Below are 13,542 nucleotides of genomic sequence, written 5' to 3' on the forward strand. Positions count from 1 at the left end.
TCAGTATTTTGGAAGAAAAGCGTCTTACATCTGTAATGTTCTTCTCTGCACTCTTAGGTACCATCTTCTTTTAGCTTTTTGTTCTCTGCTAATACTTTTTTGGTATCAAATCACAGAAATGATTTAGGGACCCTGAAACATTCCAAATCAGAAGAGGAGAATGAACATTTACCTAACCAACTCTTCAGGGTCCAGCATAACCTTGGGAAGCAGAACTGGAGAAAAACTCTGGCCACTGGAGAGATTCCTACAGAGCACTTTTAGCTTTACGGCTATAGAGTTTCTTCTAAAACATATTTGGATTAGTACAGTGGTTTTAAAGCCTTTTGGGGAGGAGGGGGGGGTCATATTCTTTTTTTAAAAGAAGAACATCTTAAATTATTGTACAAAATACAAAAGAGATGAAAGTGGAACTGCCTTGGTGGGAAGGTGGGAGGGACATGGGAGTGGGAGTAATAAGAGGCCGGGATCTCTACTGCCTCCTTGCCTTGAGGACCTGTCACGGAACCCTGGGGCTCTAATGAAGCATAATCTGGTGCCACAATAGTTTTAAACCAATATTTTCTTGACAGAGCACAAACCTCAGCACCTGATGCTATTTAGCTTGGATCCAGTTAACAAAGTATGAATCACTAATCCGTAAACATGGGCTCATTATATAGTGTTGTGGTTCCCTTTTCTGGCCAACCTGGCCTTCGCCCTGGACTCATGACTGGTTTTCTTAGGTGTCAGTTTCTGTTTATAAAAAATAAAGCTCTCCCAATATTCGCCTAACTCAGTCTCTATTACAGGGAGTGTTGCTTAACCTTTGAGTCTCAGCTCCTCCATCAATAAAATGAGAACCAAAAGTGATATCAGAAGCTATTTATAACTTTTGAGAAACCCTTGGTGGAGGCACACACACGCATTATATTTGTTAATTTACAGCTTTGAGGTTGAACATCCTTTGTTAGCTAAGGAAACAATAAAGCAAAATGTGATACAGTTAATGACTCAAACATAGAAATATAATGATCTTGCATGAGAGGAACTGTGGAGATGAAATAATAATCTACTTAAGTTGTCACCTTGAACAGTGACCCAACCCACACTTACTGGTTTGGAATGATGTGTTTCCTCCTGCTCTGTCACTCTGAAAGGTGTTCTCTGAGTATATGTATACACACTGTCATCAACTCAGTGCTAATCACTTTGTGTGCTTTATCTGATTTAATCCTCATGTCATTTCTTTGAAGAAGGTATTATCGTTCATCATTGTCAAATGGATCGAGGTTTGGGAAGGGTCTTAGGACTTTCTGCACACCTCACAATAAGCAAGAGTGTATTAGCTCTTGCTGGTTCCAAAGCTCAAGATATTAGGGGCTTACAAATGAAGTCTCTTAATGAGTAAGATCAGAATACAGACACACTGGAGATCTGAACAAAGAATTTCTAATAGAATACTCTCCTGGGTTTCTGGGTTTGCAAGAATAAGGAAGATGTTCACCTAAGCATCTGGTGGAATAAGCTCCATCACCAGGCACCAAAATTAATTTCAGCTGTGGGAGAAGTCCTACCACCCCTTTGTCTCTCTTGATTGAGTCTGCAATTCTTCCTGAATGAACCTTGTGTAGTCAGAGCGAGAAAGGTCAGAGGCACTTACCAGTGGAGACGCTGGCCGAGGTAGGGGGGCTCCGGGCTTGCTCTTTCAGAGCCACCACATTGACAATGTATTCCTCCCCAGGCTTTAGTCCCGTCTGATTGAAAGATGTGACGTCACTGGGGAGCTGGGCAATCACCCCTCCTTCATTGTTCTGGTGGGTAGAAGGAAGGGAGAAGCAGAGAAACCAAAAGAGGAAATCAAGAGGAGGGGAAAGGATGGGACCCTGATTTTGAGTTAAAGATGAGGACCACTTCTCTGCCCTCCAGGCTGACAGCTAAGTGTCTGGGGCCAGGAATGGCTCCCAGCAGGCTCAAGAAGAATGCCAATTTTCGAGAACATTTCTTTGGCTTCCCCTGCTTCTACTGAGTTTGCCAATAAAAATTAGTCATGAGATGATGTAGACATTTTTGCCAAAAATGAAATGTTTGATGCTTACCATATATCAGATTTTTTTTTGGCATTTATCATGGTGAGCCTGCCTTTGGCTATTTAGAAGAGTCTAGTTGTGTATGTATGTGTGTAAACATCTTTATGTACATGACAACATATTTCAAACTAAAACGTTCCCAGTTTTTTTTTTTTTAATGAGCTGGAGCTATTATTTTGCTGTGTCTGGAGTTTCTCATAGTGTTACACTGGCTGCAAATCTGTCATTGTCTTGTTTCCCTTTTACCCCGATGAGTTAGGAATCAGTGACACAACCATGGAGTACAAAGAAGCGGAAAAGGGTAGAACAAAGAATAATACAAAGGAAAGAAGAAAGAGACACACTGGTGAAAGAAGAAGTGAAAAAGATCAACATGACGTTGGGTCCAGGGTTTAGTGTCTCTGTCCACTTGTCTGTCTGTTGGCCTATTCTTATACATTTTCTCTTTGTGCCTCAGAAGTGGAGGTGACAAGAGGGCTATTTTTTGTGGCACAGTCCTTTTCTTATAATGTTTGGTCTCTGTTCATGTCACCTGGAGTGCCCTATATGTATTTTATATCCATACTCTTATCAATCAATGTTACAAGTGCCTCCTACTAGCCTCAACCTACAGATCATACAGTTATTCTATGTGGCTGTATATTTGACCTAGGTATGCCCTGGCTAGCCCTCTCTCATTTGGAATTTACATATTGGATGTAAAACAGGCAAACCTGGCATTGTTTTGTCTTGCCTGAGCAGCAGAGTGGCATGATTCTGTCTGCTCTGTTATGAACCCAATCGCCCACCATACTTCTTTGACCATTTTAATGCAGATAAAACATGAAGAAACTACATATATAGAAAATCTGCTTAGATGTAGTTAGCTTGGCATGTCATGACTATATCCCCACAAGAGAAGGAGATGTCCTGTCCAGTTCAGGGGACAGAGCCCTGGAATAAGAAGTGGAGACCAGGTTCTTGTTTTAAGCCTGCCACCAACCAGCTGTCTGATATCGTGTAAGTTCACTGAGTCTTATTCTCTATAAACTAAACAAACTAGATGTAAAATTAAGGGTCATTCTCTGTGAATCTGAAAGTCTTTTGTAGTTCCAACAGTCCATGCCTCTAAGAATTTTGAAGTAAAAAGAATAGTAAAATCATAGTCTTATGAGCCAAAAATGCGTCATCTGTCATTAAGTCTGATGAATGATTTGAAAAAATGCTCTTTGATATTGAAAGACGAAGACAAAGGAAAGGAATGTGATTAAACATTGTATGTATGTGTGTGTGTATGTGTGTGTGTGTGTACCCTCATGAGTGATATAGTTAGGGAAAACATCAGTGCCATTAATAACTCCTAGAAAAACTAGAACTAGTCAGGCACCTCTGGCAACTTAGAAAAGTTAATTTGCGGATTAATAAAATAAAATACAACCTTGATGAATGGAAAGAAATCTTAAGATCCTTTTCAGCTCAAAATGTTTAAAGAAAATTTTTCTCAATGAATAGGTCATGCATGGTGTTTTTGTGTTACATCTCTGACTTTCAGAGGCTGAAACCACATAGGTCGACTTTGGGGGCTTCTGCCTGCACAGAATGAAGTTGTGGGTTGCCTATGAGACTCATTGGCTTTAGCTTTTCTTGTGTCCTAAAGAGAAGCCCCAACTTTTTGAAGGTTTAGGTTTTCAGACTCACTGAAGCTGCAGCTTGCTAAAACCTAAAGTTTTTTGAGCAGAGAGCTGGGTCTGGCTGCTCCCCCATTCTCCTGTCACCCAAGGCCTGGGTACCAGGCTTGGGGCCATTCTTGTTAATCAGTCATTACCACATCTTTGTGAAAGAAATGTTCTGTAGCCTGCCAGTCATTACCACACCTTTGTGAAAGAAATGTTCTGTAGCCTGCCAAGTGCCCTTTTGTGCCCTTAATGGCTTGGAGAGAGAGACAGAGATTGTGTGTGGGGGGTGGCTTTTTTGCTGCCCCAATCCTAAGTCGAGGGTGTGGGTATGCCCCATCAGGCTGTTTGGCTTTCTGACAGGTGGGCGTTACCTTTGGAATGAAGCTGATCTCCCACCCGTCGAAGGAGAATGAAAAGGGCTCCCACTGCACCTCCACAGTGGTCTCTGTGATCGTCTTGAATCGGAGCCCTTGCGGCGTGGAGAGATCTGGAACACAGCAATGTGGGTGACGGTGTCATGGCTAGCCCTGGCAGGGGCAGAGAGCGTTACCTGGGCTCCCCCCATGCCATGGGTGCCGCAGCGTGTGATGGGCTATCCCAACCTCATTACTGACGCCCTGGGTTCCAGGCAAGGGGTGGGCCCAGGCCACGTTGGTGTTGGTGCTCAGTGTGAGCCAACAGAGGAGTGAACCCAACAAACACCTAATAAACACTTTTTATGCTTTCTATTCCATAAGAGGTTGGTGTTAAAATCCAAAAGGCACACTTCCCTTTCCTTACTAAGGTGTTGAGTCTTGGCATTTAACATAATGCCTTCTTCAGAGAAGCCAAACACCATCTTCGGAGGCTTTAAGGGTTTCTGAGAGGCGGTGTGAAGGTTAATGCCACTGTTCCTTCCTATACCCGGGAGAAGGGGGCACAGAGAGAATCAGCGAAAGGCGTGGAGCAAGCCAACTTAAGAATAGAGACTTGAACACTTTTCTCCATCACATGATGTGCACTAAGAATATCTTGTTTAGCTCAAAGCACCACTCTAGGATGGCCTGAAATTTCCATTTTGTGTAGCAAAATGTGTACCCAAGCCAAGCAAGGGTGTAAATAAGGGACAGTAACAGATACTGGGGTTTCTGCTTTCACTCCACGAGTTCCTGCTTTTCTTTCTCCAGCTGTTGCTTGGTTCTCTCTTCCCTCCCTCACTCAACTTCACCTCAATCTTGTTTTTAGTTCCTCTCCTAATTCCCTGGCTTTCCACTCCCCACACCCTCCCACCCCTCCCGCCCCCAAACACACACATGCACACACAGGTGGAAGTAGGCTGGTCCTAATGGGGTTCCAATTACCAGCCCTGAAATACGACAGCACGACTTTTCTCAGTTCTCCAGGGAGCCTGATCCCATTTTAGCTGCGCCTCTCCTGGGACCTTCCCATTGGAAGACTGACAGATTCTCATCCTTCCTGTTTGGAAGCTTCCTCAGGCTTCTTGGTGAAAGGCAGGGCGGCTCCTCAACCCACTTGAAGGTGTGTCAGGTGAGTTTACATGATTCTGTCCTTGTCACCTGGGAGCTTGCCCGAGGGGATACCCTGAATTGGCAGAATAAACGCCAGGGGAGATGGAAACCTCGCCACGGTGCGTGGTGCACGTGGATCAGAGCAGAGACGCCTGGGAGTCGGGCCAGGCCCTCGCTGTGATGACTCATCCCGGAGCAAGGTGGGGAAAGCAGCAGATGGTGACCTGCCTCTCTACGCGATCACTGCAGATATTTTAAACTGGTTCTCAGGCACCAGAGGAATTGAAGAAAAAAAAAAAAAAGGTCAGATATAAACAGAGATAATTATAGGCATATTAAAAAAAAGTCAGCATTCAGAGTGGGGAGTCCAATATTCTAACAGGATCTTTGTCACCTGAGAAGCAAGGGGACAAAATGACTTCTTAAATCCTTTCCCCTCTGCCTGTCCTATGCTTGCAGCACAACTCAAGACCTTGGCCTCCATGAAGCCGTCTAAGCCAACTCTTTCCACTTTGTGCATGTGCGTTCTGTTGCTTCAGTCATGTCTCTTTTCGACTCTATGGACAGTAGCCCTCCAGGATTCTCTGCCCATGGAGTTTCCCAGGCAAGAATACTGGAGTGGGTTGCCATGCGCTCCTCCAGGGGATCTTCCTGACCCAGGGATCCAGCCCCCATCTCTTATGTCTCCTGCACTGATAGGCGGGCTCTTAACCATCAGCACCACCTTCCTACTTCAACCTCTTCTTATTCTGAACTTTTTTGGCATTTGTTACCCAAATACCATCTTGTCATTTGAGACCTACACCAAATGGGCTTGGATCGCTCATCCCATATTTGGTGATAAGTCTCATTTACCAACCCAGGGGCTGATGTTTCACGGTCACATCTTGTTTTGGTTTCCTGCCACTACTAAAAATCTCTGTGTGATGTAATAAAAAAAGTAAGTATTTGGTCTTTGTCCTGACACAACAGCTCCTAAAACCCTAGGAATCCCCAGAGGGCAAAGAGTATCTTTTTTATGATTATGAGATAACTGGTAGCCCGGGCCTCCTAGATGGCTGGTTTGAAGAAAAACCCAGGAGTGATTTAGAGAGAGGGTTGGAACTCCTGCCCGCAACCTCCAATGAGGGGAAAGGGGCTGACTTGAGTTAATCACCAATCGCTAGGGGTTTTACCAATCATGCCTGCATCATGAAACCTCCATAAAGGCCCTAACAATGGGGCTCCGAGAGCTTCTGGGTTGGTGAACACATGGAGTTACTGACAGTTACTGTGCAGAGAGAACACAGAAGCCCTACACACCATACTTTGCCCTATGTGTATCTTCCATCTGGTTGTTCTTGACTTGCATCCTTTCTAAGAAATTGGTTATAGAGAGCAAAGCGCTTTCTTGAGCTCCGTGAGTTCTAAGGAATCACCAAAATTAAGGACGGGTTGTGGGAACCCCTTAAATGTAGAGCTGGCTATTCAGAAGACCCGTGACAACCTGGGACTTGTGACTGAAAACTGATGTGGAAGCAGTTCTGAGAGACTGAGGTTTTTAGCTTGTCAGATCTGATGCTAACTCCTGGTGGATAGATATTGAGTTGAAATGAACTGTAGGATCCCCAGCTGGCATTTGAGAGCTGAGGAAGTGGGGTTGGAAAGACAATTGAAGAATTCCATGGTATATAAAGAAAACTAAATAACAGCCCCTTCCCATCTCTTTCTTATTCTGCTCTTTGATGTAATTAATGTTAATAGTTGGTATGCAATCTTTTAAAATGTTTCTGTTCTTAAATAAGCATACAAAATATAGATACATACCTATAGCAGTTTCTCTGTTATAAATAAAAAAGAGAAACTTCCATTTCTCATAGAAAAGGGTTTAGCATGCTCTCTATCTCTTTTTTGCCCATTGAATCTTCCTAAATGATGCTTTAGAGATTCAATGTTTATAACTGAAATGGACCATTAGGGTATTTTACTAAACAAAAGATTATGAAGAAATAATGCCACCTCTCTCTAAGGAGAAGTGGGTGTTTTCAGTTGTGGTTTTAAATAAGATTTTTTCTCAGTGTGTTATACACTTGCCATCTGTGATATACCATTTAGCACTTGCTTATTATATGTCCTATTTCATGTCTGCTGGTTTTGAATCTCTAACTAGATTCAAAGTCTGTGTAAGTCTCATACTTTCCTTGACTTCTAATCAGACTCAAGCTTATAACAAGTCAAAACTCAACAATTAAAGCACTTTTTGTCCTTTCGGCTCTATAACAGATAGGGGCTGTCTGGGATGTGGAAACTCTGCTCTTTTGGAAGTGTCTTTTCAATGATATGCCCTTTCCTAAGTGGGTCACATCGGAAGCCCTTCCCCTTGAGAGCAATGATAACTTCAGGCATCCCTGAAGAATTAAGAAAAGACACTACCATCATGAATGCCCATGATCTCATGTAGGAGAAAAGAAAAATGAAGCAGGAGGGGGAAATGGTACGTACGGGTGGCCACCTTGGCAGTGATGGGAAGGCTGAGGATGTTGCTAATGACAGCGTAGACGCTGATGTTGTAGGTGAGACCTGGCTCCAGCTCTGAGATGGTGACGCCACTCCAATCTCCAGGCACCCGCTGCTGGAGCTGGAGGCCCCCCAGGGCCGTCGGCTGGTAAGAGATCACATATTCCGTCACTGCCATCGGCCCGTCCCATTCCAGCTCAATGGACCTGTCGCTGATACCAGCCACTCGCAAGTCCTCTGGAGGGGCAACTACCAGGAGGCAATACACAGATAGCATGAGCTCAGAGGTCTGCCTTCCCCATGCTGGACTCAACTTCCTTCCTCACCTCTCACCCCACACGCCCTGTCTGTATGTTCTCAGCTCACTGACTTGGAGTGATAGGGAAGTCCCTTGGCAGGCAGGTTCTTGTCTTTTCTATGCTCGGTACTCTCATCTCTATAGGGCCCTGAGTTAGCAGTGGGCTGGAGCCTGCTCCTACTGGCTTGGAAAAGTTAGTTGTCAAATTTTGCGAGACATTTTTAAATAGTCATTGTGAAATATTAAATTGTCTAAACGTAGAATTAGATAATTATCTTAAGAACAAAAGTAATAAATACTCCAAACTCATCACTGGCAGATGACTTCACTACATTTTACTATTATCTGTGCCCTTAAGGCAATTTCCCTGTGTTGTATCTCTTTGGTAGAAACAGTGCATGTGTGCTCAGTTGCTAAGTTGTGTCAGACTTTGCGATCCCATGGACTGTAGCCAACCAGGCTCCTCTGCCCATGGGACTTCCCAGGCAACAATACTGGAGCAGGTTGCTGTTTCCTCCTCCAGGAGATTTTCCTAACCCAGGGATCGAACCCATGTCTCCTGCATTACAGGCAGGTTCTTTACTACTGAGCCACTGGGGAAGAAATATTGCTTTGGCCAAAAAGTTCGTTCGGGTGGAAAACCCAAATGAATTTTTTGGCCAACCCAGTACTATTTGATTGTGTTCTAGTGGGCAGCTATTTCCAACTCAACCTTTAGTGACTTCACGCTGGTAGTCTGAAACTGGCCATGAAGGGAGTATTTATACCATGGGAGCTGGCAAATGCTACAAAGTAGAGCTTGTTATTTTTTCCCTCAAAGAGCTAGTTGTTAGATATTTAACAGCATACGTTGGCTAATATTTTTGGAGCTTAATAAATTATTGTTATCAGATTACTCTGGAAATGTAACTTGTGTTACACAAATTTTTATTAACCTTGATATAGGGGATGATGACAAAGTAGCATTCCTGTTCTACTTCTCAAAGACTATTCAAAGACTCACCAAAAATGAAACCTCATTGCGATAGTCTTTCATGTATGATTCCCTTGGGAAGTGAAGATTCAGTGGTAGTGGGGGTATTAAATAATTGAAACTTTAAGACCAATTAGGAAGTTAATACCAGGGTGCCTGTAATTGGACCTGCCTGTAGATGAACTCAAAGATCATGCCAGTATTTAAATAGTCATAATTAACTTATAAATTTATGTGTAGTTGGAGGCTTCGATTAGCTTAAGTGTTGTCACTGGTGTTGAATTTCTGAGAATTCTCTCTCTTTCCCCCCTTACTTGAGCAGAGGACTGAGGACTGCTAGTCACGGGGCCACGTGAGTGAGAAGTGCCTGCTCTCTCTATGGTGCTCTACCTCAAATCCTCATCAGAGGCAGAAATGAAGACTCATATGATGGGAATTAGGAACATATATTTGCAGTGCTGGGCATTTGCTTTGATTGCTTTTGCCCTGAACTATTCATGATATGAAACAGTATAAATAGCAGAACTTCTTGTGATTTAAGAAGTTATATGTTGACCAAGACAAAAAAAATTAACTTTATTTTTAACAATTTATTATAGCTAGATGAATGTAAATGAAATTTAAATAATTAAAGTTTCAAATAACTTGTAAGCCTATGTCATTTCTAACTCTAACATGATATTAGAGCTTTGAATTCCACTAAGATCTTTGGGTTAGCCTGTATAATACATACCGAATGACTCTTGGACCAAGGAAGGAACAGTTGATATATAGAACCTATCAGTATTTTGCATGATTATATTAATTATTTATTATGCACCAAGCACTAGGCTAAACATTCTGACATGGATTTTCTCATCTCATCCTCTCACCAACACTATGGGATCAGTATTATTTTTACCCCTGTTTTACAGAGAAGAAAACTTGGTTACACAATCAGTGAACACAGAAGCTAGGATTTGAACCCAGGTGCAATGATTCTAGAAACTCTAAGCCAGTATGCAATACAACTTACATTTGCATAGCATCTTGGTCTATAAAACACCATCTAACTAGAATTTTTTAAAAAAAATTATTTAATAGCAGCACTCTGAGGTAGATTGGGAAGGTATAATTATCCCAACTTTACAAATGGATAAACAGACCCAGGCGAAAGGACCTGCCAAAAGTAAGGGAGTTGGGTCATTGCTGAACTGATCATCAAGCCGAGGTCTTCTATACTTGGTCTACACTCTTCTACCTTGGATGTTCTTCCCCCTACAATTTGTAGGATGGGTTATGGATTGTGCCAGATGCTTTCTTTCATTTGTACAGAGCCTCAAAAATAAATTACATCAGTAAATAATTCAGACTGTCTTTTAGGATGGAAATTCTAGGCTGGTGCTTATCCTAGTGGTCAGAAACTTCTTTTAAGGATTCTCTAGTGCCTGCCTTTTGTGATTCAACACATTAATTCCAAGTTTCCAGTGTGGGACTCCTCCTGTCACGGTGACAGAAATGGCCATTCCAAATTTCAAGTCACCAACAATTCTTAGAGCATTGAGAACAAGTTGGTGAATTCATTTTTTGTTGCTTTCTCTGGAAAATAAAGCTAATCACGACAATAGAGAATGATCCAAGCAGCACATTTGGGGATTTTAAAGTTAAAAAGACTGCAGAAGGATTTTCTCATCTTGACAACTTAGCTTGGCAAATTTTTTATCTTGAGACCTGAGCCTGGGTGGTGGGAAAAAACAACCTTCACATCTGATGCGAAAGAAGCAATAATGTCCATGGTGGAAGAAGCATTCTTGACAGCAGTAGCTCAGCAGAAGAGACCATCACCACTCACCCTATAATTTAGCAGAAGCTGTATAAACTGGGTGTCAATAATTCTTATAAAATGAAATGATATTGAACTAGAAAGCAAACTATAAAAGAGCTGTATGCCTTGATTCAAGGAATTAAGTGGGGCTGAAGAAAGTTTTCTATTTATTTATTTTTGGCTGCATTGGGTCTTCTTTGCTGCATGAAGGCTTTCTCTAGTTGCTGTGAATGGGGTCTACTCTTTGTTGCAGTGTGCGGGCTTCTCATTGTGGGGGCTTCCCCTGTTGCAGAGTACAGGCTCTGCCCCATGGCACATGGAATCTTCCCAGAGCAGGGATCGCACCTGTATCCCCTGCATTGGCAGGCAGATTCTTAACCACTGGACCACCAGGGAAACCACACAAAGTATTCTTAGTCTTGCTTTCTTTGGGGCTCCAACTTGGAAACTTGTGGATGAGCAGGCAGTTAAAAAGAATTAACTGTAGCTTGAGGAACTGGAGTTGCTTATCTGGTAAGATGCCATGCTGTTTACTTTTTAGATCTGGCATCAATTTGCACATATGCTGTGAGAGCAGTTGGAATTAGTTCCATGAAGTGTCTTGCACAGAGGAGCGAGTGAGGTCAGGTGCCAAAGTTCGGACTGGCTGCAGTGCAGGCCAACACAGAGGTTGATGGTGATGAATCTCTGCACGTCTGACCAAAGTCCAAGGAACGGCTTTCTGTATTGTTTCAAGCCTCAACTCTGGTGGTTCTTTCACCCTGCTTCTTCACAGGGACTTGTGACCAGTTCACTGGCCACCTCCCACACTAACCTCCTTCACCAGGGAGACATGTGGACAAATGGTTGAACAAGCACCCCTATCCTGTCTCCAACACTTAGTATTTTTTTATCACCTGACAGAGCTCAGCTTTCATATCAAAAGACTACTTCTTTATGCATGTGGCTTTTACCATTTTTATTTTCCAATTCCACTCTACTTAGCATCCTAGGGAGGATTAAAGAGTGCTAGAAGTTGGTAGGAAACCAGGGTTCTTATTCTTGCTCTGCCATTAATTAGCTGTCTGGCTCTGGAAAAATATTCCTGTCTCCCAGGGCTGCTGCTCTTCAGTTTGCAAAATGAGAAGCCCTGAGTAGCTTCTTTCTAAGGCCTGGTTTAAGTATTCATATTCTTTTTTGTTGTTGTTGTTCTATTGTCTTTACCTGGCCAGAGAATAGAGGTGGAAAGGTTGAGATCTGGTCTCATGGTCCACTGTGAGAAAGATCAAGGCTGGGAGTCAAATAGAGCGGTCTTGTCAACTCTGTTCAATTGCATTCAAGCTCTAGCAGCCTAAGGGACCTCAGAATGAAGTCCACACAACGGGCCCCCATTCTCCATGCCCTTGCCAGCGAGAAAGGAAAGTCAGGGAGTGTGTTGTGGCTCTCCTCGGTTTCACCTTCCCCACTCTCCTCTCTCCTCTCCTTCCTGCTGTTGGTGAGACGAATAGCAATGCTGGAGTGTGTGCATGTGGCCAAAAATGTCAAACAGCGGGTAAACAGCCCCTCTCCTGGAGCCTTCTCGCCGAGAGCAGGCGAAGTAGCACTTTAGATAATGACCTAGATACTTCTCTGGAAGAGACCCATGGCATTTGGTTTAAAAGACAAGCATTGAGAACAGCACCTCCAGCAATGAGTGGTGGCTCCATGGTTGCTATAGAAACAGATGGAAATTATGCAACTGTCCCTCCTCACGTGCTTTGGGAACCTATAAAGTAATTTATCTGACTGTCCAAAAGTCTTTCTAAATCAAATAGCACAGAGGTAATGTGTTGGAGGTAACATGTAGCTCATGGACTGAGTTCAGCCTAGTTGTAGTTACGGTAGCGGCTGCTGAGTCTTCCCCACGTGACCAGAAGGGCCACCTCCAGTTCAGTTTGTACCCCTGGATCAGATTAAGGTTCTATTTGCAAATGAACCCATCCCTGTGGAAAAGGAGGGTCAGGAAGAACATGACAGGTATGTACAACCCAACGGAGATCAATTTTATTAAGAAGAATGTGAACTATACAGTAGCCACACATAGAGAAGGGCCCAAAAGAACCCTTAGCATCCTCTGATGGGGCCTCATGGAGCCTTGTCCTGGGAGTGAGAACTGGGATCATGCTTCAACTTCCCCTTTCCAGCAATTACTTAGTGACCTTGGGTTTGTAAATGATGCAGCTCAATTTCTGCTTGAATTTTCCTTCTGAACAATGGTATAATAACTATATTTTCAGAAAGATATTCAGTAAACAAAAGTAGGAGGCTACATGAAACTTGACTATGGAAAAAAATGGAGGAACATGAAAACATTTTTTCCCTAAGCAGTGAATTGTTGTTTTTTTAGTTACCTTGTTGCATTCATCTTTCAAAAGAAATTTAAGTTGCAGGTGCAGGAGACTTGTCGGACTGCTTTGGTACGTAGGTGGGAATCACTGCTGATGCTCAAGAATAAAAGACCTGGCCTCCCAGAATCTCCCCCTTAAACTGAGGTCAGAAATCTGATCAGAAAAATTCCTAGAATCAACTCATCAGAAGATTTAATAATGTTTATTTCTTGTTATTTTTTATTTTAAATCTTCCCAATGAGCCCTCTGAGCTGACTGTTACAGATTGTACTATGAATGAGAAGGATGAAGATCAATCACTCAATCTGTATTGTTTAAAATACAAATTAATCAGTGACAGTCGCTGATTTAGAGGATGACGAGCAGTCACAGT

The 13,542-nt window shown here is 42.8% G+C and overlaps 1 protein-coding gene across 1 annotated transcript in view; it reads right to left on the reverse strand.

Annotated features, from left to right (window-relative positions):
* TNR (tenascin R) overlaps positions 1 to 13,542 on the reverse strand; it is a 463,187-nt gene that overhangs the window by 73,039 nt on the left and 376,606 nt on the right. Inside the window, exons 5-7 of the mRNA XM_043924334.1 lie at positions 7,714 to 7,977; positions 4,096 to 4,211; positions 1,643 to 1,793 (exon numbers count right to left, since the gene is read on the reverse strand). Of these exons, the coding sequence (XP_043780269.1) occupies positions 1,643 to 1,793; positions 4,096 to 4,211; positions 7,714 to 7,977 (531 nt within the window). The remainder of the gene's footprint in view (positions 1 to 1,642; positions 1,794 to 4,095; positions 4,212 to 7,713; positions 7,978 to 13,542) is intronic.

This window comes from Cervus elaphus, chromosome 14, assembly GCF_910594005.1.
Source record: "Cervus elaphus chromosome 14, mCerEla1.1, whole genome shotgun sequence".
NCBI lineage: Eukaryota > Metazoa > Chordata > Mammalia > Artiodactyla > Cervidae > Cervus > Cervus elaphus.